Consider the following 27,529-nt stretch of genomic DNA (forward strand, 5'->3'; position numbering starts at 1 on the left):
GGTTCAGACACTCCCCCTCCCCCAGCCTGGTATTAGAGGGGTTCACACACTCCCCCCTCCCCCAGCCTGGTATTAGAGGGGTTCACACACTCCCCCTCCCCCAGCCTGGTATTAGAGGGGTTCACACCCTCCCTCTCCCCCAGCCTGGTATTAGAGGGGTTCACACACTCCCTCTCCCCCAGCCTGGTATTAGAGGGGTTCACACACTCCCCCTCCCCCAGCCTGGTATTAGAGGGGTTCACACACTCCCCCTCCCCCAGCCTGGTATTAGAGGGGTTCACACACTTCCCCCTCCCCCAGCCTGGTATTAGAGGGGTTCACACACTCCCCCTCCCCCAGCCTGGTATTAGAGGGGTTCACACACTCCCCCCTCCCCCAGCCTGGTATTAGAGGGGTTCACACACTCCCCCCTCCCCCAGCCTGGTATTAGAGGGGTTCACACACTCCCCCTCCCCCAGCCTGGTATTAGAGGGGTTCACACACTCCCCCCTCCCCCAGCCTGGTATTAGAGGGGTTCACACACTCCCCCCTCCCCCAGCCTGGTATTAGAGGGGTTCACACACTCCCCCTCCCCCAGCCTGGTATTAGAGGGGTTCACACACTCCCCCCTCCCCCAGCCTGGTATTAGAGGGGTTCACACACTCCCTCTCCCCCAGCCTGGTATTAGAGGGGTTCACACACTCCCTCTCCCCCAGCTCGGGGAGTGTGCTGTGTGGTAAACCACTAATCTGCCTGTACAGAACATGTCTGGGCATGCCTCAGCAGGCTCCGCCCCTGGCTCCACCCCTAAGCCCAGGTATAAAGGTGATTGACCTCCAGTCCCCCTGGCTTTAAGGATCGGTCTACCAGCAGAGGCATGCTCGTATTCTTTTGTTAATAAAAGCCTACTTGTTATAAGTTTAACTCTTAGTCTTCTGGAGTTATTGATGGCGCATCATGCTGTAACTGCGGGAAAGCATGTGAAACCGGCGGAATGTGCGGGGAGCTGAAGGAAGGGATGCACGAGTGGGTCTACAGGACATCTGACTTTCTCCCATGATGAGTCATTGCGCACTTCCTGTCCAGCACACTTTAGACGTCAGTCGCGGCGTAATGCAAATTTCCGTATCACATGTCGCCTTGAGAGAAGAGCAGCAGGTAAAACACTGCAGCCACAGTGTCTACAGGCTCCTCACTGACCCGTTGCTTACTGATTGACTAGCTTTTGTTGCCTGGACTCCTACCCGTGACCTGGGGGGATACTCCTGAGCTTATCACGTCCTGTCTTACTGTGATCAGTGCCCAGGGATACCTGCTGAGTGTGTTTGGTCGTGACGCCTTTACTTGTTTTACACACTTGGTGCTTATGCTAATGGTGAGTGTGTGACTCAACACTTCCAGCTCCAGCTCCTCATTTGACATCTCTTTTTACTGTCACTAAACTTACCCCCATCGGTAACCCGCCAAGAGCAGTAGCTGTGTAATCCTCCTGCTCGTTAAGGACACTGGGTAGCAGTTACAGACCTCCCATGGGCCCCACCCCCCCCGCCGGATGGCTGTGGCTTTTGCAGGCACCAGCAGTATACCTCATGGTCCCATTCTCAACATAAACTCAGCTCAATCTATACTTACGCAAAAAAGCCCCAATACCCCTCTTCCCGATAGATTGTTACTATGGAATCGAATATCCCGCTGTGGAGTTAAAAAAAAAGAAAAATTAAACAATTAATCTCCAAAAAGAATCAGGTGTCTTCATGCTCGCGCCCCGCCACACGGCGCGCGCGCGCGCGCCTCACCACACCACACCGCGCGCGCCTCACCACACCGCGTGCGCGCGCCTCACCACACCGCGTGCGCGCGCCTCACCACACCGCGTGCGCGCGCCTCACCACACCGCGTGCGCGCGCCTCACCACACCGCGTGCGCGCGCCTCACCACACCGCGTGCGCGCGCCTCACCGCCCGCGCGCGCCTCACCACACCGCGTGCGCCTCACCACACCGCGTGCGCGCACACGTGCGCGCCTCACCACACCGCGTGTGCGCACACGTGCGCGCCTCACCACACCGCGTGTGCGCACACGTGCGCGCCTCACCACACCAGCCTCACCACACCACACGCGCACACACGTGCGCGCCTCACCACACCACACGCGCGCGCACGTGCGCGCCTCACCACACCACACGCGTGCCTCGCCACACTTCCGCTCATCAGGCTGGAGTACAATTTGGAGGTAAATCCCAAGAATCACTTGCGGACTATTTCGAGACATTTTACCAACACACAAACTAAAAAGCCCCACAACTGCTTCTGTCAGATACACACTTCCAGTAGGCTCTGGGGCTTCAATGGTCCTTTCTCACCAAGTATGGGAGAAATGTTCCCCCTTCAGGGAGCTGGGGACTCCCTCCCACAGTCCGACACCAGCTGCTCCTGGAGGGTATTCCAGACCAGCTGAGTCTCTGCACTAACCTGTACTTGGTTTCCCGGCCAATGAACTGTACCATGCATCGCAAGGTGATCACTGCAAGGAAATGCAACAGATCAACACTCCAACTCTGTACACACTTTCAAGGTGGAATGTAGCAATAGTGTTTAAAAGAAGCGAGCCACACTTACCGTGGAAGGGGTGAGTGACGATTGTGGCTGTGGAACGAGCAATCATCTCCCGCATTGTCTGGGCACAAAGCAAATACCGGATATTACAAAAGCACAAGACACCTAGACGACAGAGACCCCCGCACCTCATGACCAGCGGAGACTCCAACAGCCCCCCCAAACCTGTCACCAGGAGATCATCCAACCTCGCCCCCACCACCAGCATGTGCTTGATGGGAGGGACCTTTATTCCGTATCTAACCAGTGCTGTACCTGCCCTGGGAGTGTTTGATGGGACAGTGTACAGGGAGTTTTACTCTGTATCTAACCCGTGCTGTACCTGCCCTGGGAGTGTTTGATGGGACGGTGTAGAGGGAGCTTTACTCTGTATCTAACCCGTGCTGTACCTGCTCTGGGAGTGTTTGATGGGACAGTGTAGAGGGAGCTTTACTCTATCTAACCCGTACTGTACCTCCCCATGGATTGTTTATTTAAATTCGTTCACAGGATGTGGGCATCGCTGGCAAGGTCAGCATTTATTGTCCATCCTAATTGCCTCTCAGAAGGTGATGGTTTACCACTGCAGTCCGTGTGGTGAAGGTGCTCCCACAGCGCTGTTAGGTAGAGTTTTCCAGGATTTTGGCCCAGCGACAATGAAGGAACGGTGATATATTTCCAAGTCAGGATGGTGTGAGACTTGGAGGGGAACTTGCAGGTGATGGTGTTCCCATGCGCCTGCTGCCCTTGTCTTAGGCGGGAGAGGTTGCGGGTTTGCGAGGTGCTGTCGAAGCAGCCTTGGCAAGTTGCTGCTGTGCATCTTGTAGATGGTACACACTGCAGACATGGTGCTCTAGTGGTGGAGGGAGTGAATGTTTAAGATGGTGTATTTGATGGGACTGTGTAGCATTAACTTTACTCTGTATCTAACCCATGATGTACCTGTCCTGGGAGAGTTTGATGGGACAGTGTCGAGGGAGCTTTATTCTATATTCAACCTATGCTGTACCAGATTAACAGAACTGGGGGAGTGAGGGTTAGAGAGAGATTAACAGCACTGGGAGAGTGAGGGTTAGAGAGAGATTAACAGCACTGGGAGAGTGAGGGTTAGAGAGAGATTAACAGCACTGGGGGAGTGAGGGTTAGAGAGAGATTAACAGCACTGGGAGAGTGAGGGTTAGAGAGAGATTAACAGCACTGGGGGAGTGAGGGTTAGAGAGAGATTAACAGCACTGGGAGAGTGAGGGTTAGAGAGATTAACAGCACTGGGAGAGTGAGGGTTAGAGAGAGATTAACAGCACCGGGGGAGTGAGGGTTAGAGAGAGATTAACAGCACTGGGGGAGTGAGGGTTAGAGAGAGATTAACAGCACTGGGGGAGTGAGGGTTAGAGAGAGATTAACAGCACTGGGGGAATGAGGGTTAGAGAGAGATTAACAGCACTGGGGGAGTGAGGGTTAGAGAGAGATTAACAGCACTGGGAGAGTGAGGGTTAGAGAGAGATTAACAGCACTGGGGGAGTGAGGGTTAGAGAGAGATTAACAGCACTGGGAGAGTGAGGGTTAGAGAGAGATTAACAGCACTGGGGGAGTGAGGGTTAGAGAGATTAACAGCACTGGGGGAGTGAGGGTTAGAGAGACATTAACAGCACTGGGGGAGTGAGGGTTAGAGAGAGATTAACAGCACTGGGAGAGTGAGGGTTAGAGAGAGATTAACAGCACTGGGAGAGTGAGGGTTAGAGAGAGATTAACAGCACTGGGGGAGTGAGGGTTAGAGAGAGATTAACAACACTGGGAGAGTGAGGGTTAGAGAGAGATTAACAGCACTGGGGGAGTGAGGGTTAGAGAGAGATTAACAGCACTGGGAGAGTGAGGGTTAGAGAGAGATTAACAGCACTGGGGGAGTGAGGGTTAGAGAGATTAACAGCACTGGGGGAGTGAGGGTTAGAGAGACATTAACAGCACTGGGGGAGTGAGGGTTAGAGAGAGATTAACAGCACTGGGAGAGTGAGGGTTAGAGAGAGATTAACAGCACTGGGAGAGTGAGGGTTAGAGAGAGATTAACAGCACTGGGGGAGTGAGGGTTAGAGAGAGATTAACAGCACTGGGAGAGTGAGGGTTAGAGAGAGATTAACAGCACTGGGAGAGTGAGGGTTAGAGAGATTAACAGCACCGGGGGAGTGAGGGTTAGAGAGAGATTAACAGCACTGGGGGAGTGAGGGTTAGAGAGACATTAACAGCACTGGGGGAGTGAGGGTTAGAGAGAGATTAACAGCACTAGGGGAGTGAGGGTTAGAGAGATTAACAGCACTGGGGGAGTGAGGGTTAGAGAGAGATTAACAGCACTGGGGGAGTGAGGGTTAGAGAGAGATTAACAGCACTGGGAGAGTGAGGGTTAGAGAGATTAACAGCACCGGGGGAGTGAGGGTTAGAGAGAGATTAACAGCACTGGGAGAGTGAGGGTTAGAGAGAGATTAACAGCACTGGGGGAGTGAGGGTTAGAGAGAGATTAACAGCACTGGGAGAGTGAGGGTTAGAGAGAGATTAACAGCACTGGGAGAGTGAGGGTTAGAGAGAGATTAACAGCACTGGGAGAGTGAGGGTTAGAGAGAGATTAACAGCACTGGGGGAGTGAGGGTTAGAGAGAGATTAACAGCACTGGGAGAGTGAGGGTTAGAGAGAGATTAACAGCACTGGGGGAGTGAGGGTTAGAGAGAGATTAACAGCACTGGGAGAGTGAGGGTTAGAGAGATTAACAGCACTGGGAGAGTGAGGGTTAGAGAGAGATTAACAGCACCGGGGGAGTGAGGGTTAGAGAGAGATTAACAGCACTGGGGGAGTGAGGGTTAGAGAGAGATTAACAGCACTGGGAGAGTGAGGGTTAGAGAGAGATTAACAGCACTGGGAGAGTGAGGGTTAGAGAGAGATTAACAGCACTGGGAGAGTGAGGGTTAGAGAGAGATTAACAGCACTGGGGGAGTGAGGGTTAGAGAGAGATTAACAGCACTGGGAGAGTGAGGGTTAGAGAGAGATTAACAGCACTGGGGGAGTGAGGGTTAGAGAGAGATTAACAGCACTGGGAGAGTGAGGGTTAGAGAGATTAACAGCACTGGGAGAGTGAGGGTTAGAGAGAGATTAACAGCACCGGGGGAGTGAGGGTTAGAGAGAGATTAACAGCACTGGGGGAGTGAGGGTTAGAGAGAGATTAACAGCACTGGGAGAGTGAGGGTTAGAGAGATTAACAGCACTGGGGGAGTGAGGGTTAGAGAGATTAACAGCACTGGGGGAGTGAGGGTTAGAGAGATTAACAGCACTGGGAGAGTGAGGGTTAGAGAGAGATTAACAGCACTGGGGGAGTGAGGGTTAGAGAGAGATTAACAGCACTGGGGGAGTGAGGGTTAGAGAGATTAACAGCACTGGGAGAGTGAGGTTTAGAGAGAGATTAACAGCACTAATTACATTAACGGATAACTGAGTTGGGGGGGTGGGGGGAGAAGGAGGAATTTAGTGCTCCTTAAAATAGGGGATGAATAGATGATGTGAGACGACAGTCCATGACAGATTACCTGACAGGGTCTCTGGATGGAGCAGGATTAATGGGCCAAATGCCCTCTCACTCTGGACTTCAAGTTAAAGGATTTGAAGTGTCACTTGAGTTAGTCAAAGAGCAGCAACAGAGCAATCAGAATTACAAGTAGCCTGTTCAATCTGGTGCAGAAGTGCACGGTTGTGTGGGACTGTCTACCTGCAGTGTCACGACAATATATTCACTCCTTTCTCAAACCTGCCAAAGCAGACTAGAGTGCTGCAGCCTGCGGAGGATGCAGAATGAATACAGGGTCCCCATAGATACTCCTTCCTGGCAGCGGAGTCAACAGTGCCTGCGCCAACCTGCTGGATACCGAGCTTCAGCAGGCAAGTTCCGTCTTACCTCTTCAAACACATGGTGCAGTGACGACTCATCCGCAATCTTCTCCAATTCTGTGCACTGCAAGTGAAGATATTAAACATAACTGACAGGCAACTAACAGTTCTGGAAAAAAAAATTACATGTGTTGGTCTGGGAAGTACTAAACTTAATTCTAACATCATTAAAAAGAAACTTAAAATCTCCAATTGGTTACATTGAGATTCACACCAACTATCGACTGTCAAAGGAAACCGATGGAAAGAGGCACTGAACTGACAAAGTGAAGTGTAAGCAGAGAATAACAGAAACCCGGGAGTGAGTTACAGGCTGGAATCTAATCGAAGGGTTCAGGGGGTTTATATATAGAATAACAGATACCCAGGAGTGAGTTACAGGCTGGAATCTAATCGAGGGGTTCGGGGGGTTTATATATAGAATAACAGATACCCGGGAGTGAGTTACAGGCTGGGATCTAATCGAAGGGTTCGGGGGGTTTATATATAGAATTACAGATACCCAGGAGTGAGTTACAGGCTGGAATCTAATCGAAGGGTTCGGGGGGTTTATATATAGAAATAACAGATACCCGGGAGTGAGTTACAGGCTGGAATCTAATCGAGGGGTTCGGGCGGTTTATATATAGAATAACAGATACCCGGGAGTGAGTTACAGGCTGGAATCTAATCGAGGTGTTCGGGGGGTTTATATATAGAATAACAGATACCCGGGAGTGAGTTACAGGCTGGAATCTAATCGAGGTGTTCGGGGGGTTTATATATAGAATAACAGATACCCGGGAGTGAGTTACAGGCTGGAATCTAATCGAGGTGTTCGGGGGGTTTATATATAGAATAACAGATACTCGGGAGTGAGTTACAGGCTGGAATCTAATCGAGGGGTTCGGGGGTTTATATATAAAATAACAGATACCCAGGAGTGAGTTACAGGCTGGAATCTAATCGAAGGGTTCAGGTGGTTTATATATAGAATAACAGATACCCGGGAGTGAGTTACAGGCTGGAATCTAATCGAAGGGTTCAGGCGGTTTATATATAGAATAACAGATACCCAGGAGTGAGTTACAGGCTGGAATCTAATCGAAGGGTTCGGGGGGTTTATATATAGAATAACAGATACCCAGGAGTGAGTTACAGGCTGGAATCTAATCGAAGGGTTCGGGGGGTTTATATATAGAATAACAGATACCCGGGAGTGAGTTACAGGCTGGAATCTAATCGAAGGGTTCGGGGGGTTTATATATAGAATTACAGATACCCAGGAGTGAGTTACAGGCTGGAATCTAATCGAAGGGTTCGGGGGGTTTATATATAGAATAACAGATACCCGGGAGTGAGTTACAGGCTGGAATCTAATCGAAGGGTTCGGGCGGTTTATATATAGAATAACAGATACCCAGGAGTGAGTTACAGGCTGGAATCTAATCGAAGGGTTCGGGCGGTTTATATATAGAATAACAGATACCCGGGAGTGAGTTACAGGCTGGAATCTGATCGAGGGGTTTATATATAGAATAACAGATACTCGGGAGTGAGTTACAGGCTGGAATCTAATCGAGGGGCTCAGGTGGGGGGGGGGGGGGGGGGGTTTATATCGAAATTAATTCCAGGAGTGAAGGGTGATTGAGAAATAATGGAGATTGATGGTGATTATCATAATGAGCAGACCAGGTGGGGAAACTATTTTGACAATTTCTTTACCAAAAGGGCAGTGTACCTGTGGAACAAGCTAGCAGTGCCAGTGGTTAACAGGCAATTTTCAATGGTTTTAGGAAGATCCTGTCGCTGAAGGGAGTCCTGTTTTCTTTGGTGGTTTTAAAGATCAGTGCAGATGTTTAAATGGGTGAATCAGTGATTCCATGACCGTGAAATCACCGTTTACACCTTGCTGTCGTGGGGGTCCTGGTCACAGCTGCTGCTCACTCCCACACACATTCTTCAATACATAAACCTGCCAATATTCATTATTGGTGACATATCTAGAAACACATCAGTGAAACAGCAGAACTGTGAGGCAAGCACTCACCTCAGTTTCTTTCAGCTCCTGATAGGTCTGTAACAAAAAGAGACAGAGAAAGTGAGAGACCGGCTGTAAAGCAGAGAGAGAGAGAGAGAGAGAGAGAGAGAGAGACTGTAGAGTGCGAGTGAGAGGGAGTGACTGTAGAGAGCGAGTGAGAGAGAGGGAGTGACTGTAGAGAGCGAGAGAGTGACTGTAGAGAGCGAGTGAGAGAGGGAGTGACTGTAGAGAGCGAGTGAGAGAGGGAGTGACTGTAGAGAGCGAGTGAGAGGGAGGGAGTGACTGTAGAGAGCGAGTAAGAGAGAAGGAGTGACTGTAGAGAGCGAGTGAGAGAGGGAGTGACTGTAGAGAGCGAGTGAGAGGGAGGGAGTGACTGTAGAGAGCGAGTGAGAGGGAGGGAGTGACTGTAGAGAGCGAGTGAGAGAGAAGGAGTGACTGTAGAGAAAGAGTGAGAGAGAGACCATTAATAATCACTATCCAAAAAAGAGCCACCACATTTTGGAAACACCTAGAAATGAGCAACCCCCAATGCTGTCATTACGAAGCCCTGAAATGCCAAGAGAGGACCATAAAGAAGAATACCCTCAGTCAACTAGTCCGGGGACTCAGTGAAGTAACTACTAACACTACTAACAATAACCAGCCCCAGGACAGTGACAGCGTAACACAAAGAATTCGACCCAATACAATCGTCGCTAAGCAAAAGGAAAAATATGTCATATTGGGCAGAAACAACAAAAACCCAAAGCAAACTCAAATGCTACTTGGCCCTAAACAGACAATACAACATGGCTGATTACCTGACCAGGGTAAAGGATAGCAAACTGAGAAAAACCTTGACAATGTACAGACTTAGTGAACATAGCCTGGCGATCGAAAAAGGTAGACACAGGCAGACCCGGCTACCAAGAGAGGACAGGATATGCTCTCACTGCAGTTAGGGAGTGGTGGAGACAGAGATGCACTTCCTCACAGCTTGTAGAAAATATCAGGGCATAAGGGAGAATTTCTACCCAAAATTCACAAAAATATGCCCGGAATTCAGAAATTTGAATGACGACCAAAAACTCCCATACCTACTAGGGGGAGAGAGAAATTGTGTAACATTAGCGGCACACTACGTTACAGCTTGCCATAAACAGAGGGACAACCACTAAATATAAGAAAAGAGTATATACAAATTATATGAATGTATATTTATACACTCAGGGATATATCTGTTTGTACACTGTATGGATAGATTTGTATTTTTGTGTACAACCATGAATGTTTTTCGATGCTTTGGCAACATAAGATGTACCTTGTCATGCCAATAAAGCGATTTGAATTGAACTGACTGCAGAGAGCGAGTGAGAGAGTGTGACTGGAGAGAGGGAGTGACTGTAGAGAGCGAGTGAGAGAGGGAGTGACTGTAGAGAGCGAGTGAGAGAGGGAGTGACTGTAGAGAGCGAGTGAGAGGGAGTGACTGTAGAGAGCGAGTGAGAGGGAGTGACTGTAGAGAGCGAGTGAGAGAGGGAGTGACTGTAGAGAGCGAGTGAGAGAGGGAGTGACTGTAGAGAGCGAGTGAGAGAGGGAGTGACTGTAGAGAGCGAGTGAGAGAGGGAGTGACTGTAGAGAGCGAGAGAGAGAGGGAGTGACTGTAGAGAGCGAGCGAGAGAGGGAGTGACTGTAGAGAGCGAGCGAGAGAGGGAGTGACTGTAGAGAGCGAGCGAGTGACTGTAGAGAGCGAGAGCGAGCGAGAGAGGGAGCGACTGTAGAGAGCGAGCGAGAGACTGTAGAGAGCGAGCGACTGTAGAGAGCGAGCGAGCGACTGTAGAGAGCGAGCGACTGTAGAGAGCGAGCGACTGTAGAGAGCGAGCGACTGTAGAGAGCGAGCGACTGTAGAGAGCGAGCGACTGTAGAGAGCGAGCGACTGTAGAGAGCGAGCGACTGTAGAGAGCGAGCGACTGTAGAGAGCGAGCGACTGTAGAGAGCGAGCGACTGTAGAGAGCGAGCGACTGTAGAGAGCGAGCGACTGTAGAGAGCGAGCGACTGTAGAGAGCGAGCGACTGTAGAGAGCGAGCGACTGTAGAGAGCGAGCGACTGTAGAGAGCGAGCGACTGTAGAGAGCGAGCGACTGTAGAGAGCGAGCGACTGTAGAGAGCGAGCGACTGTCGAGAGCGAGCGACTGTCGAGAGCGAGCGACTGTCGAGAGCGAGCGACTGTCGAGAGCGAGCGACTGTCGAGAGCGAGCGACTGTCGAGAGCGAGCGACTGTCGAGAGCGAGCGACTGTCGAGAGCGAGCGACTGTCGAGAGCGAGAGAGCGACTGTCGAGAGCGAGAGAGCGACTGTCGAGAGCGAGAGAGCGACTGTCGAGAGCGAGAGAGCGACTGTCGAGAGCGAGAGAGCGACTGTCGAGAGCGAGAGAGCGACTGTCGAGAGCGAGAGAGCGACTGTCGAGAGCGAGAGAGCGACTGTCGAGAGCGAGAGAGCGACTGTCGAGAGCGAGAGAGCGACTGTCGAGAGCGAGAGAGCGACTGTCGAGAGCGAGAGAGCGACTGTCGAGAGCGAGAGAGCGACTGTCGAGAGCGAGAGAGCGACTGTCGAGAGCGAGAGAGCGACTGTCGAGAGCGAGAGAGCGACTGTCGAGAGCGAGAGAGCGACTGTCGAGAGCGAGAGAGCGACTGTCGAGAGCGAGAGAGCGACTGTCGAGAGCGAGAGAGCGACTGTCGAGAGCGAGAGAGCGACTGTCGAGAGCGAGAGAGCGACTGTCGAGAGCGAGAGAGCGACTGTCGAGAGCGAGAGAGCGACTGTCGAGAGCGAGAGAGCGACTGTCGAGAGCGAGAGAGCGACTGTCGCGAGCGAGAGAGCGACTGTCGCGAGCGAGAGAGCGACTGTCGCGAGCGAGAGAGCGACTGTCGAGAGCGAGAGAGCGACTGTCGAGAGCGAGAGAGCGACTGTCGAGAGCGAGAGAGCGACTGTCGAGAGCGAGAGAGCGACTGTCGAGAGCGAGAGAGCGACTGTCGAGAGCGAGAGAGCGACTGTCGAGAGCGAGAGAGCGACTGTCGAGAGCGAGAGAGCGACTGTCGAGAGCGAGAGAGCGACTGTCGAGAGCGAGAGAGCGACTGTCGAGAGCGACTGTGCGACTGTCGAGAGCGAGAGAGCGACTGTCGAGAGCGAGAGAGCGACTGTCGAGAGCGAGAGAGCGACTGTCGAGAGCGAGAGAGCGACTGTCGAGAGCGATGAGAGCGACTGTCGAGAGCGAGAGAGCGACTGTCGAGAGCGAGAGAGCGACTGTCGAGAGCGAGAGAGCGACTGTCGAGAGCGAGAGAGCGACTGTAGAGAGCGAGAGAGCGACTGTAGAGAGCGAGAGAGCGACTGTCGAGAGCGAGAGAGCGACTGTCGAGAGCGAGAGAGCGACTGTAGAGAGCGAGAGAGCGACTGTAGAGAGCGAGAGAGCGACTGTAGAGAGCGAGAGAGCGACTGTAGAGAGCGAGAGAGCGACTGTAGAGAGCGAGAGAGCGACTGTAGAGAGCGAGAGAGCGACTGTAGAGAGCGAGAGAGCGACTGTAGAGAGCGAGAGAGCGACTGTAGAGAGCGAGAGAGCGACTGTAGAGAGCGAGAGAGCGACTGTAGAGAGCGAGAGAGCGACTGTAGAGAGCGAGAGAGCGACTGTAGAGAGCGAGAGAGCGACTGTAGAGAGCGAGAGAGCGACTGTAGAGAGCGAGAGAGCGACTGTAGAGAGCGAGAGAGCGACTGTAGAGAGCGAGAGAGCGACTGTAGAGAGCGAGAGAGCGACTGTAGAGAGCGAGAGAGCGACTGTAGAGAGCGAGAGAGCGACTGTAGAGAGCGAGAGAGCGACTGTAGAGAGCGAGAGAGCGACTGTAGAGAGCGAGAGAGCGACTGTAGAGAGCGAGAGAGCGACTGTAGAGAGCGAGAGAGCGACTGTAGAGAGCGAGAGAGCGACTGTAGAGAGCGAGAGAGCGACTGTAGAGAGCGAGAGAGCGACTGTAGAGAGCGAGAGAGCGACTGTAGAGAGCGAGAGAGCGACTGTAGAGAGCGAGAGAGCGACTGTAGAGAGCGAGAGAGCGACTGTAGAGAGCGAGAGAGCGACTGTAGAGAGCGAGAGAGCGACTGTAGAGAGCGAGAGAGCGACTGTAGAGAGCGAGAGAGCGACTGTAGAGAGCGAGAGAGCGACTGTAGAGAGCGAGAGAGCGACTGTAGAGAGCGAGAGAGCGACTGTAGAGAGCGAGAGAGCGACTGTAGAGAGCGAGAGAGCGACTGTAGAGAGCGAGAGAGCGACTGTAGAGAGCGAGAGAGCGACTGTAGAGAGCGAGAGAGCGACTGTAGAGAGCGAGAGAGCGACTGTAGAGAGCGAGAGAGCGACTGTAGAGAGCGAGAGAGCGACTGTAGAGAGCGAGAGAGCGACTGTAGAGAGCGAGAGAGCGACTGTAGAGAGCGAGAGAGCGACTGTAGAGAGCGAGAGAGCGACTGTAGAGAGCGAGAGAGCGACTGTAGAGAGCGAGAGAGCGACTGTAGAGAGCGAGAGAGCGACTGTAGAGAGCGAGAGAGCGACTGTAGAGAGCGAGAGAGCGACTGTAGAGAGCGAGAGAGCGACTGTAGAGAGCGAGAGAGCGACTGTAGAGAGCGAGAGAGCGACTGTAGAGAGCGAGAGAGCGACTGTAGAGAGCGAGAGAGCGACTGTAGAGAGCGAGAGAGCGACTGTAGAGAGCGAGAGAGCGACTGTAGAGAGCGAGAGAGCGACTGTAGAGAGCGAGAGAGCGACTGTAGAGAGCGAGAGAGCGACTGTAGAGAGCGAGAGAGCGACTGTAGAGAGCGAGAGAGCGACTGTAGAGAGCGAGAGAGCGACTGTAGAGAGCGAGAGAGCGACTGTAGAGAGCGAGAGAGCGACTGTAGAGAGCGAGAGAGCGACTGTAGAGAGCGAGAGAGCGACTGTAGAGAGCGAGAGAGTGACTGTAGAGAGCGAGAGAGCGACTGTAGAGAGCGAGAGAGCGACTGTAGAGAGCGAGAGAGCGACTGTAGAGAGCGAGAGAGTGACTGTAGAGAGCGAGAGAGTGACTGTAGAGAGCGAGAGAGTGACTGTAGAGAGCGTGAGAGAGTGACTGTAGAGCGAGTGAGAGAGTGACTGTAGAGAGCGAGTGAGAGAGAGTGACTGTAGAGAGCGAGTGAGAGTGACTGTAGAGAGCGAATGAGAGTGACTGTAGAGAGCGAGAGAGAGGGAGTGACTGTAGAGAGTGAGTGAGAGAGGGAGTGACTGTAGAGAGCGAGTGACTGTAGAGAGCGAGTGAGAGGGAGTGACTGTAGAGAGCGAGTGAGAGAGGAAGTGACTGTAGAGAGCGAGTGAGAGGGAGTGACTGTAGAGAGCGAGTGAGAGGGAGTGACTAGAGAGCGAGTGAGAGAGGGAGTGACTGTAGAGAGCGAGTGAGAGAGGGAGTGACTGTAGAGAGCAAGTGAGAGGGAGTGACTGTAGAGAGCGAGTGAGTGACTGTAGAGAGCAAGTGAGAGCGAGGGAGTGACTGGAGAGTGAGTGAGGGCGAGTGACTGTAGAGAGCGAGAGAGGGAGTGACTGTAGAGAGCGAGTGAGAGAGTGACTGTAGAGAGGGAGAGGGAGTGACTGTAGAGAGCGAGTGAGAGAGGGAGTGACTGTAGAGAGCGAGTGAGAGGGAGTGACTGTAGAGAGCGAGTGAGAGAGGGAGTGACTGTAGAGAGCGAGTGAGAGAGGGAGTGACTGTAGAGAGCGAGTGAGAGAGGGAGTGACTGTAGAGAGCGAGTGAGAGAGGGAGTGACTGTAGAGAGCGAGTGAGAGAGGGAGTGACTGTAGAGAGCGAGTGAGAGAGAGGGAGTGACTGTAGAGGGCGAGTGAGAGAGGGAGTGACTGTAGAGAGCGAGTGAGAGAGAGGGAGTGACTGTAGAGGGCGAGAGAGAGAGGGAGTGAGAGAGAGGGAGTGACTGTAGAGAGCGAGTGAGAGAGGGAGTGTCTGTAGAGAGCGAGTGAGAGAGGGAGTGACTGTAGAGGGCGAGTGAGAGAGGGAGTGACTGTAGAGAGCGAGTGAGAGAGAGGGAGTGATTGTAGAGACCGAGAGAGAGAGGGAGTGACTGTAGAGAGCAAGAGAGGGAGTGACTGTAGAGAGCGAGTGATAGAGAGGGAGTGACTGTAGAGAGAGAGAGAGAGAGAGAGAGAGAGAGCGAGTGAGAGAGGGAGTGACTGTAGAGAGCGAGTGATAGAGAGGGAGTGACTGTAGAGAGCGAGTGAGAGAGGGAGTGACTGTAGAGAGCGAGTGAGAGAGGGAGTGACTGTAGAGAACGAGAGAGGGAGTGACTGTAGAGAGCGAGAGAGGGAGTGACTGTAGAGAGCGAGAGAGAGGGAGTGACTGTAGAGAGCGAGTGAGAGAGAGGGAGTGACTGTAGAGAGAGAGAGAGAGAGAGAGCGACTGTAGAGAGCGAGTGAGAATTTGCAAAATGGGACAAACACCCAATTGAGATCCTACATGCAGAATTCTGTAAAAGTATCCTCTGGACTCAAAGGAAAACCGTAAACAATGCATGCAGGGCAGAACTAGGCCAATATCCACTACTAATTAATATCCAAAAAAGAGCCACCAAATTTTGGAAACACCTAAAAATGAGCAACCCCCACTGCTATCATTACGAAGTCTTGAAATGCCAAGAGAGGACCATAAAGAAGAATACCCTCAGTCAACTAGTCCTGGGACTCAGTGAAGCAACCACTAACACTACTAACAATAACCAGCCCCAGGACAGTGACATCGTAGCACACAGAATTCGACCCAACACAATTGTCACTAAGCAAAAGGAAAAATACCTGTCATATTGGGCAGAAACAACAAAAACCCAAAACAAACTCAATTGCTACTTGGCCCTAAACAGACAATACAACATGGCTGAATACCTGACCATGGTAAAGGATAGCAAACTGAGAAAAACCTTGACAAGGTACAGACTTAGTGAACATAGCCTGGCGATCAAAAAAGGCAGACACAGGCAGACCCGGCTGCCAAGAGAGGACAGGATATGCTCTCACTGCAGTCAGGGAGTGGTGGAGACAGAGATGCACTTCCTCACAGCTTGTGGAAAATATCAGGGCATCAGGGAGAATTTCTACCAAAAATTCTCACAAATATGCCCTGAATTCAGAAATTTGAATGACGACCAAAAACTCCCATACCTACTAGGGGAACAGAGAAACTGTGCAACCTTAGCGGCACACTATGTTACAGCTTGCCATAAACAGAGGAACAACCAGTAAACCTAAGAAAAAGAGTATATACAAATTATACGAATGTATATTTATACACTCAGGGGTATATCTGTTTATACACTGTATGAATAGATCTGGGTTTATGTGTTCAACCATAAATGTTTTTCGATGCTTTGGCAACATAAGACGTACCTTATCATGCCAATAAAGCGATTTGAATTGAATTGAATTGAGTGAGAGGGAGTGACTGTAGAGAGCGAGTGAGAGGGAGTGACTGTAGAGAGCGAGTGAGAGAGAGGGAGTTACTGTAGAGAGTGAGTGAGAGAGAGTGAGTGAGAGAGGGAGTGACTGTAGAGAGTGAGTGAGAGAGAGGGAGTGACTGTAGAGAGAGAGAGAGAGAGGGAGTGACTGTAGAGAGCGAGAGAGGGAGTGACTGTAGAGAGCGAGTGAGAGAGGGAGTGACTGTAGAGAGCGAGTGAGGGAGTGACTGTAGAGAGCGAGTGAGAGAGGGAGTGACTGTAGAGAGCGAGAGAGGGAGTGACTGTAGAGAGCGAGTGAGAGAGGGAGTGACTGTAGAGAGCGTGACTGTAGAGAGCGAGTGAGAGAGAGGGAGTGACTGTAGAGAGCAAGTGAGAGAGAGGGAGTGACTGTAGAGAGCGACAGAGGGGGAGTGACTGTAGAGAGCGAGTGAGAGAGTGAGTGACTGTAGAGAGCGAGAGTGACTGTTGAGAGGGAGTGACTGTAAAGAGCGAGTGAGAGGGAGTGACTGTACAGAGCGAGAGAGGGGGAGTGACTGTACAGAGCGAGAGAGAGGGGGAGTGACTGTAGAGAGCGGGGGAGTGACTGTAGAGAGCGAGAGAGAGGGAGTGACTGTAGAGAGCGAGTGACAGGGAGTGACTGTAGAGAGCGAGTGAGAGAAGGAGTGACTGTAGACAGTGAGTGAGAGAAGGAGTGACTGTAGACAGCGAGTGAGAGAAGGAGTGAGTGTAGAGAGCGAGAAAGTGAGTGAGACAGAGAGAGAGGGAATGCACTGAGTGAGAGAGAGAAGGAGGGAATGTCCAGAGAGAGGGGGCTCTGAACTCGCCCAAATTCAGAAATCGGATCATTGATCAATTAGTTGGTGTCTGTACCCACAGCCATACTGCATCCAGTGAATCTCCAAAACCACGGCAGTTTTCACCCCCCCATCTTTTTAAGACGCTGACTCTGGCGTACCGGTTTATTAGGTACTGCTCACACTCCAGTATCAGTTCCACCTTCCCAACTCTGCTGTACCAGTCTGCAGTGCATGCTTCCCTCCCCGACCCCCCCCCCCCACCCCGGGCCGCCAACAGCCCCTCCCCGCCACCCCCCACCACCACGGGCCGGCGACAGCCTCCCCCACCACGGACCGGCGACAGCCCCTCCCCCCCCCCCCCCCCCACCCCGGGCCGGCAACAGCCTCCCCCACCACGGACCGGCGACAGCCCCTCCCCACCGGCAACAGCCTCCCCCACCACGGACCGGCGACAGCCCCCCCTCCCCCGGGCCGGCGACAGCCCTGCCCCCCCCTCCCCCCAGGCCAGGCTGGAGGCAGCCCCTCATGCCGCCCACCCCCTCCAGGCCGGCGACAGCCCCGCCCTCTCTCCCCCCAGGCCGGCGACAGCCCCGCTCCGCGCAGGTTCTTCTGCCCCGAAACTGATGTCTCAAGGTACACAGCTGGCCAGCGTTGCTGCCACTCTGTGGTGACGGGTTCACCTCTGCTTGGCCCCTCCTGCCTTTTAAGATCAGGAGAGGATTCCCTAATTCCACTCTTGGCCACCCCACACTTCATGGTAGAGACAGCTCACTGGAGGACTGCTACGTCACCCATGAGTGGACAGTCAGGGAATTTGTGCCTGGCATTCTCTGAGGTGATGCGCTGGTACTGGAATACGATACCTCACCTCGGCACTGATACAGCACCTACCTGCAGCACTTTGCCATGTACGACTGTCCCGATGGCTCCTGCACAAAGACGGGGAGCTAGACCTTTAAACAGACCCTGCTTCCCATCGATTTTCACAATGTGCTTGGCTGCAAGACAAATGGCAGTAAGTAGCAGTTCAATCTTTTCAATTACATTAACAGTGAATAATATTTATTAATACACAATAGTAGAACATTGACACGAGGGCAGGCTAACATTGGAATGTGTCTTCGAGCAGAATAGAAATGTGGTAGTGATAGGGGACTATATAGCGTCCTCTGCAGCCAAGAACAAGAATCTCGAAGGGTGTGTTGTCTACCTGGTGCCAGGGTAAGGGATATCTCACAGCAGCTGGAAAGGAACTTGGAAAGGGAGGGTGGAAATCCAGTTGTCGTGCTCCATGTTGGAACAAACGACATAGGGAGGAACAGGGAGGAGGGCCTGCTGAAAGAGTATCAGGAGTTAGGATCTAAATTAAAAAGCAGGACCTTGAGGGTAATAATATCTGGAATAGAAGCAGACAGATCAGGAGAATTAACATGTGGCTAAAGGGCTGGTGTGGGAAAGAGGGGTTCCTTTTCATGGGACACTGGCACCAGTTCTGGGACAGGAAGGAGCTGTACCAATGGGACTGACTCCACCTGAACTGGGATGTGACCCGTGTCCTAGCAGAAAGGGTAAATAGGGAAGTGGCAAAGACTTTAAACTAGTAAGATGGGGGGAGGGATCTACAAGAAACATAACCTAAATATAAACAAAAAAGGAAAATGTTGTGTATGTAATATGTGTGCTACTTTGAACCTATGGACAGGACTGCACTACTTGTTGGGCGTAGTGATACGCAGTACCACTCCTGGCCATAGGGGTATAAATAGTACTGTGGGTACTGATCCCCCTCAGTTCCCGCCTGTGGGCATGAAGTAAAGACCTATGTATAGTCCCTACCTCCAACCAGTAAAGGCCTGTTTGAGTTATACGTTTAAGTCTTTGTGTTAATTGTTCAATACAATACACATACTTAACACTGGCGACGAGTCGGTTCGAACCCTGCGGCAGTTATTCCACAGCGGCTTCGTCCAAAGACAGGACGTTGAAGAGAGGTTCCAATCCTCAACACCCCACTGAAAACTGAAGGGCAGCAGAAATCCTGACAGCTTCCAGCGACTGGAAGCGACAGGCATTAGGACCCTGAAGCCTCCATAACCTCGTGGGTAAGCCAGAGCCCGGGAGGGAGCGAGCAAGAGTTGAATGCAACGAAAGAGTTCTTTGATATAGAGTTGGAGAATCTGGAAAGACAACAGAAGCAGCTGATGGAGAAAATGGAGCAGGAGCACACAAAACGTCTGATGTCAGAGGAGTTAACGGTCAGCCAACTCCTGCATATGCTGAAGGACAGGACTCTGAAATGGGAAAAACTTGAACATGAACTTCAATATTCAAACGAAAGGGGTTCGGAGCTCTCAAAGGTTATTGGAAGAGCTGAGGTGGCAACACAGACTGAGATGACTGCAACAGAGCAGCCCTTGGATGCCAAAAGTACGCTGACTCACGTCAACGTAGAACAGACCGCTGAAACAGCTGCTCCGGTAGAGGGATTGCATAGTCCGATCAATCAATCTCCAAAGGAAGTTGAAGTATTAAAATCACAAATGAGGTCACTAGTAAACGACTTGCTGAAAGCCCAGAAAAAGCTGGATGCAGAGGTACACATGAAGAAGTCTCTTCAGGAAAGATGTCTGGATTTGGAACAAGAGCTGGCTAACGTCCAGCTGGGTATGGAGGAAATAGACGACCCTCTCACTGGTCCAGCTCAGGACGACACCGAATATTACGATGTCCTGTCCTGCCCAGCTTGTAACTTCGACTCCCAAAGTGCAGAAATCATGGAGGAGCACCAAAAGTCTACGGAACATCGGGAGAAGCTGGCTCTACGACGGAAACAGGAGGAAGAGAAGGAGGAACTGCGCATGCAGCTGGCAGCTGTGGCAGCTGACAATGGAGCCCAGAGAGTCTCCAAGAAGCAGAAAAGGAAAAGTAAAAACAGAAGATGACCCATCTGAACCATTATCACCTCTACCAGATCACACACGTGGTCCCTCCGAACGGAGCCAATTCAGTTCGGAAGTTCAAACTGTTAAATCCATGGAAGGACTATTGAATGAGTCACTCCAGCAACGTGAACCGACTACACCACAGAGATTGAATCTGTGAACTGTTTTCCGCAGAGACTGAATCTGTGATCTGTTTTGACATGAAGTTATCTATGTATCTATGTTATTCTGTTATGTAAACCTGAAGTTATATATGTATATATGTTATTACGTTATGTTAAATGGGGAGATGACTGTAAAGCTAGGAAGGGAGGAATGTTGTGTATGTAATATGTGTGCTACTTTGAACCTATGGACAGGACTGCACTACTTGTTGGGCGTAGTGATACGCAGTACCACTCCTGGCCATAGGGGTATAAATAGTACTGTGGGTACTGATCCCCCTCAGTTCCTGCCTGTGGGCATGAAGTAAAGACCTATGTATAGTCCCTACCTCCAACCAGTAAAGACCTGTTTGAGTTATACGTTTAAGTCTTTGTGTTAATTGTTCAATACAATACACATACTTAACAGAAAAGAGCACACAGGAAAGAATAAAGTAAGGGAGGACAGTCATAGCAAGGGAATAAATAGAGTTATAGAACAGAAGTCTAAAAAGATGATTAAACATAAGGCGAGAGGAAATCCTATTAAAAATTAGTTAAACTGTCTATACAGCAATGCACACAGTGTCCGTAATAAAACAGGGGAGCTGGAGGCAATCATATGTTGCGAGGAACCACACTGTCTGTGTGGAGTTTGCACATTCTCCCCGTGTTTGCGTGGGTTTCCTCCGGGTGCTCCGGTTTCCTCCCACAGTCCAAAGATGTGCGAGTTAGGTTGATTGACTATGATAAATTGACCCTTAGTGTTAGGGGGATTAAATACGTGGGGTTACGGGGATAGGGTGGGATATGTGTTGGTGTAGGGGTTACGGGGATTGGGTGGGATATGTGTCGGTGCAGGCTCGATGGGCCGAAATGGCCTCTATCTGCACTGTGGGGTTTCTGTGATTCTGTGATAATAGGGATTATCGAGACCTAGCTACAAAAAAATCAGGACTGGGAATTAAGCATTGCAGAGTATAACATATTTAGAAAAGATAGGGAGGGAGAAAGGAGAGGTGGAGTTGCTGTACTTATTAGGGATAATAATGGCAGTAGAAAAAAGTGACATAGATATCAGTAAGACAAAAATAGAATTGACATGGATAGAGATAAGATAATAAAGGATCAATCTCACTAATAGGTGTAGTCTACAGACCACCTAATAGTGGAAGGGAGGTGGAGGAAGAAATATGCAGACAAATTAGGGAAATTAGTAAAAAACAGAATAATCATAGGGGAATTTCAACTACCCCGATATTAATTGGACAGAAGAGATAGGTAAAGGGGATAAGGGAATAGGGTTCCTACAATGTGTACAGGAATCCTTTCTAACCCAATATGTAAAAATCCCAACAAGGAAGAATTCACCATTGGATCTAGTAATGGGGAATGAACCAGAGCAGATAAGAGAAGTAAAGGTAGGGGAACATATAGGTAGTAGCGACCATAATATAATATACGCTTTAAGATGATAATTGAGAAGGACATAAGTATGACGAAAACCAGGTTAATAGGTTGGAGAAAAGCTGATTTTGAGGGGCCGAGATTAGAACTTGGGGGGGGAAAAAATGGGCAACAATATTGGCAAACAACGATGTAGAACAGCAATGGGAAATGTTTAAAACAGTGTTCAACAGAGTGCAGGAAAAATATATTCCGCTAAAAGGAAAGAACAAACTAAACACTAATGAGACTCCATGGATGGATAAAGCCATAAAGAAACAATTGAGGCTAAGGAAAGAGGCATACACTAAGTACATAGACAGCAGGGGAGTGCATTATAAGAGAGAATACAAAAGATTAGGAGAAAAGTAAAAAAATAATAATTAGGGAAGCAAAAAGGAACTATGAAATTAAATTATCAAGGAACATAAAAAATAGTAAAATATTTTATAGGCACATCAATACAAAAAGGAAAGTTGAGATGGGAATAGGATCATTAAGGGAGAGTCAGGATAATAACACAGGTAATGATAGAGAGATGGCAGACATATTAAATAATTATTTTGCTTCAGTATTTACCATGGAGATAGAACAGGTGGACATGACATTGGATGATAAGATTAGTAATGAGATAAGCAAATTTAAAATAATTAAAAGGGGATATATTAAATAAATTAATCAAACTCAGGATAAAACCCCTGGTCCAGATGGATTGCATCTACGCATTTTAAAAGAATCTAGGGGATAGCAGAGGCATTACTACACATATTTAATAATTCATTAGAAAAAGGTATAGTACCAGAGGAATGACTGATAGCTAATGTAATACCGATATTTAAGGGAGTTAGAACATGTCCAGGGAATTATAGACCAGTCAGGTTAACATCGGTGGTAGGAAAAATAATGGAATCCCTACTAAACAAGAAAATAGAATATCTAGAAACCAAAAATATAATGGTCGGAGTATAAATCAGGAAATAGTTGGGGCTTGTAATAAGGGAACAGCTATAATCATGGGGGATTTTAACTTTCATATTGACTGGACTAATCAAATTGGGCAGGGCAGCCTTGAGGAAGAGTTCATAGAGTGCATTAGGGACGGGTTCCTTGAGCAGTATGTAACTGAACCAACCAGGGGGCAGGCAATCTTAGATCTGGTCCTGTGTAATGAGACAGGATTAATAAAAAATGTCCTAGTAAAGGATCCCCTTGGTATGAGTGACCATAACATGGTTGAATTCCAAATTCAGTTGGAGAGTGAGAGAGTTGGATCTCAAACCAGCATACTAAGCTTAAATAAAGGAGACTATGAAGGTATGAGAGCAGAGTTGACTAAAGTGGACTGGGTAAATAGATTAAGGTGTAAGACAGTACAGGAGCAGTGGTGTACATTCAAGGAGATATTTCACAACTTTCAAGAAAAATATATTCCACTGAGGAAAAAGGGTTGTAAAAGAAAAGACAGCCATCCGTGGCTAAGTAAAGTAATTAAGGATAGTATCCGACTGAAAACAAGGGCATATAAAGTAGCCAAATCTAGTGGGAGGCTAGAAGATTGGGAAGCATTTAAAAGCCAGCAAAGAATAACAAAGATTAATTAAGAAAGGGAAGATAGATTATGAAAGTAAACTAGCAAAAAATATAAAAACAGATAGCAAAAGTTTCTACAGTTATATAAAAAGAAAAAGGGTGGCTAAAGTGAATGTTGGTCCCTTGGAGGACAAGACAGGGAAATTAGTAGTGGGGAACATGGAGATGGCAAATACGCTGAACAAATATTTTGTATCAGTCTTTACAGTAGAGGACACTAAAAATATCCCAACACTGGCCAAACAGGGGGCTAATGGGGGGGGGAGGAGCTAAACACGATTAAAATCACTAAGGAGATGGTACTCGGTAAGATAATGGGACTTAAGGCGGATAAATCCCCTGGACCTGATGGCTTACATCCTAGGGTCGAGAGAAGTAGCGGTAGGGATTGCGGATGCATTGGTGGTAATTTTCCAAAACTCCCTGGATTCAGGAAAGGTCCCAGCAGATTGGAAAACTGCTAATGTAACGCCCTTATTTAAAAAGGGAGGTAGACAAAAGGATGGAAACTATGGACCAGTTAGCCTAACATCTGTGGTTGGTAAAATGTTGGAGTCCATTATTAAGGAAGCAGTAACAGGACATTTGGATAAGCATAATTTAATCAGACAGAGTCAGCATGGTTTTATGAAGGGGAAGTCATGTTTGACAAATTTGCTCGAATTCTTTGAGGACGTAACAAACAGGGTGGATAAAGGGGAACCAGTGGATGTGGTGTATTTGGACTTCCAAAAGGCATTTGACAAGGTGCCACACAAAAGATTACTGCACAAGATAAAAAATCACAGGATTGGGGGTAATATACTGGCATGGGTGGAAGATTGGCTATCTAACAGAAAACAGAGTTGGGATAAATGGTTCATTCTCGGGCTGGCAATCAGTAACTAGTGGTGTTCTGCAGGGGTCAGTGCTGGGACCCCAACTCTTTGCAATCTATATTAACGATTTGGAGGAGGGGACCAAGTGCAACGTATCCAAGTTTGCCGACGATACAAAGATGGGAGGGAAAGCAGTGAGTGAGGACATAAAAAACCTGCAAAAGGACACAGACAGGCTAAGTGAGTGGGCAGAAATTTGGCAGATGGAATATAATGTTGGAAAGCGTGAGGTTATGCACTTTGGCAGAAAAATCAAAGAGCAAATTATTATCTAAATGGAAAGAAACTGCAAAGTGCTACAGTACAAAGGGATCTGGGGGTCCTGGTGCATGAAACACAGAAGGTTAGTATGCAGGTGCAGCAGGTGATCAGGAAGGCCAATGGAATCTTGGCTTTTATTGCAAGGGGGATGGAGTATAAAAGCAGGGAAGTCTTGCTTCAGTTATACAGGGTACTGGTGAGGCCACACCTGGAATACTGCGTACAGTTTTGGTTTCCATATTTAAGAAAAGATATACTTGCTCTTGAGGCAGTTCAGAGAAGGTTCACTCGGTTGATTCCGGAGATGAGGGGGTTGACTTATGAGGAAAGGTTGAGTAGGTTGGGCCTCTACTCATTGGAATTCAGAAGAATGAAGGCGATCTTATCGAAACATATAAGATTGTGAGGGGGCTTGATCGGGTGGATGCGGGGAGGATGTTTCCACTGATGGGTGAGACTAGAACTAGGGGGCATAATCTAAGAATAAGGGGCTGCCCTTTCAAAACTGAGATGAGGAGAAACTTCTTCACTCAGAGGGTAGTAAATCTATGGAATTTGCTACCTGAGAGAGCTGTGGAAGCTGTGACATTAAATACATTTAAAACGGAGATAGACAGTTTCCTAGCTGATAAGGGAATTAAGGGTTACGGGGAGAGGGCAGGGAAGTGGACGTGAGTCTAGATTCGGATCAGCCATGATCCTATTGAATGGCGGAGCAGGCCCGAGGGGCTGTATGGCCTACTCCTGCTCCTACTTCATATGTTATGTTCTTATAATAATGAATAGTCAACAGGGATTTCAAAAGGGAAAGTCTTGCTTGGCCAACCTTGCTGAATTTTTTGAAGAGGTAACAGAGAGAGTAGACAAGGGTAATGCAGTAGATGTAATTTATCTGGATTTTCAAAAGGCCTTTGATAAGGTACCCCATAATAGACTGATGAACAAGGTCAGAGAATACGGAGTCAGGGGACAAGTAGCAGAATGGATTGCTGGCTGGCTTCAGGACAGAAAGCAGAGAGTAGGGTAAGGGTAGCTATTCACAGGGACAGAAGGTGGGTAGTGGTGTTACTGGGACCACTGCTGTTCACAATTTATATTAATGATTTAGACATAGGAATCAAAAACACAATTTCTAAATTTGCGGACGACACCAAATTTGGGGGGGGGGGGTAGTCAATACTGAGGAGGACTGCAACAGGTTACAGGAAGACATTAACAAACTTGCAGAATGGGCAAATAATTGGCAAATGAAGTTCAACACAGATAAATGTGAGGTATTACATTTTGGTAGGAAGAATAGGGAGGACACATCACTTGGAGGGTGCGGGTCTAGGTGGGGTAGAGGAACAAAGGGATCTCGGAGTACAAATACACAAATCACTAAAAGTAGCGACACAGGTTAGCAAGGCCATAAAAAAAGCAAACCAAGCACTAGGGTTTATTTCTAGAGGGATAGAATTGAAATGTGAAGTTATGCTAAACCTGTATCGAACCTTGGTTAGACCACACTTGGAGTACTGCGTACAGTTCTGGTCGCCATATTATAAAAAGGATATAGAGGCACTGGAGAGGGTGCAGAGATTTTCAAGGATGATCCCAGAAATGCGAGGTTATACATATCAGGAAAGGATGAACAGGTTGGGTCTCTTTTCTCTTTAAAAAAGGCTAAGGGGTGAAAAATTTTGATAAAGTGGATACATAGAGAATATTTCCACTTGTGGGGAAGAGCATAACTAGAGCCCATCAATACAAGATAGTCAACAAGAAATCCAATAGGGATTTCAGAAGAAACTTCTTTACCCGGAGAGTGGTGAGAATGTGGAACTCGCTGCCACAGGGAGTGGTTGAAGCGAATAGTATCGATGCATTTAGGGGGCGGTTAGATAAGCATGAGGGAGAAGGGAATAGAGGGTTATGCTGATAGATTTAGATGAGGAAAGACAGGAGGAGGCTGATATGGAGCATAAACGCCGGCATGGACTGGTTGGGCCGAATGGCCTGTTTCTGTGCCGTATATCCTATGTAATGAAATCCTCTGTATTTATGTGGGACCTCTTGCTGTGGAGAAAGGTTAAACAGGTTAGATACAGAGTAAAGCTCCCTCTACACTGTCCCATCAAACACTCCCAGGGCAGGTACAGCACAGGTTAGATACAGAGTAAAGCTCCCTCTACACTGTCCCCATCAAACACTCCCTGGGCAGGTACAGCACGGGTTAGATACAGAGTAAAGCTCCCGCTACACTGTCCCATCAATCACTCCCAGGGCAGGTAGAGCACGGGTTAGATACAGAGTAAAGCTCCCTCTACACTGTCCCATTAAACACTCCCAGGGCAGGTACAGCACGGGTTAGATACAGAGTAACCACACCGTCCCATCAAACACTCTCAGGGCAGGTACAGCACGGGTTAGATACAGAGTAACCACACCGTCCCATCAAACACTCTCAGGGCAGGTACAGCACGGGTTAGATACAGAGTAAAGCTCCCTCTACACTGTCCCATCAAACACTCCCGGGGCAGGTACAGCACGGGTTAGATACAGAGTAAAGCTCCCTCTACACTGTCCCATCGAACACTCCCAGGGCAGGTACAGCACGGGTTAGATACAGAGTAAAGCTCCCTCTACACTGTCCCATCAAACACTCCCAGGGAGGTACAGCACGGGTTAGATACAGAGTAAAGCTCCCTCTACACTGTCCCATCAAACACTCTCAGGGCAGGTACAGCACGGGTTAGATACAGAGTAAAGCTCCCTCTACACCGTCCCATCAAACACTCTCAGGGCAGGTACAGCACAGATTGCAATGACTGGCAGTGAGCCGGTGGCTGAGAATGTGTCAGCTCTGAACTACATGGACAGCAATCTAAGGAACATACAGCATTCTGCATTGTTTCTGCTCTTACCGTATGCAAAGAGGCCGGGCAGCTGAAGAACTGGCCGTCTGAAGATGTTCCGGCCCATAGCCGGAGCCATGGGTTCATGGCCAACCTAGGGTGGGGAGAAAAATAATTTCATCAAGTTGGATTACAAGACTTAATGAACGGGACGATTCGGCCCCTCCCTCAATGAACAGGGCAATTCGACCCCTCCCACAATGAGGGCAATTCGACCCCTCCCTCAATGAACGGGACGATTCGGCCCCTCCCTCAATGAACAGGGCGATTCGACCCCTCCCACAATGAACAGGGCGATTCGACCCCTCCCACAATGAGGGCAATTCGACCCCTCCCTCAATGAACGGGACGATTCGGCCCCTCCCTCAATGAACAGGGCGATTCCACCCCTCCCTTAATGAGGGCGATTCGACCCCTCCCTCAATGAACAGGACGATTCGACCCCTCCCTCAATGAACAGGGCGATTCGACCCCTCCCTCAATGAACAGGGCGATTCCACCCCTCCCACAATGAGGACGATTTGACCCCTCCCTCAATGAGGAGGACGATTCGACGCCTCCCTCAATGAGGACGATTCCAC

General features: G+C 49.4%; 1 protein-coding gene across 2 annotated transcripts in view; it reads right to left on the reverse strand.

Annotated features, from left to right (window-relative positions):
• Positions 1-27,042, reverse strand: part of mtch2 (mitochondrial carrier homolog 2) — a 44,855-nt gene extending 17,813 nt beyond the window's left edge. Inside the window, exons 1-8 of one of the 2 annotated variants that reach the window (XM_086007477.1) lie at positions 26,958-27,042; positions 18,701-18,968; positions 17,683-17,789; positions 8,524-8,550; positions 6,502-6,558; positions 2,598-2,655; positions 2,451-2,502; positions 1,612-1,671 (exon numbers count right to left, since the gene is read on the reverse strand). In XM_086007477.1, the coding sequence (XP_085863603.1) occupies positions 1,612-1,671; positions 2,451-2,502; positions 2,598-2,655; positions 6,502-6,558; positions 8,524-8,550; positions 17,683-17,789; positions 18,701-18,968; positions 26,958-27,035 (707 nt within the window). In that variant the 5' untranslated portion in view covers positions 27,036-27,042. The remainder of the gene's footprint in view (positions 1-1,611; positions 1,672-2,450; positions 2,503-2,597; positions 2,656-6,501; positions 6,559-8,523; positions 8,551-17,682; positions 17,790-18,700; positions 18,969-26,957) is intronic. The other variant, XM_086007478.1, reaches the window with a different exon arrangement.
• Between the last annotated feature and the right edge of the window lie 487 nt (positions 27,043-27,529).

The sequence above is a fragment of the Somniosus microcephalus genome, chromosome 15 (genome assembly GCF_052327205.1).
Source record: "Somniosus microcephalus isolate GS21.2 chromosome 15, FLI_Smic_1.0, whole genome shotgun sequence".
In the NCBI taxonomy this organism is placed as follows: Eukaryota; Metazoa; Chordata; class Chondrichthyes; order Squaliformes; family Somniosidae; genus Somniosus; species Somniosus microcephalus.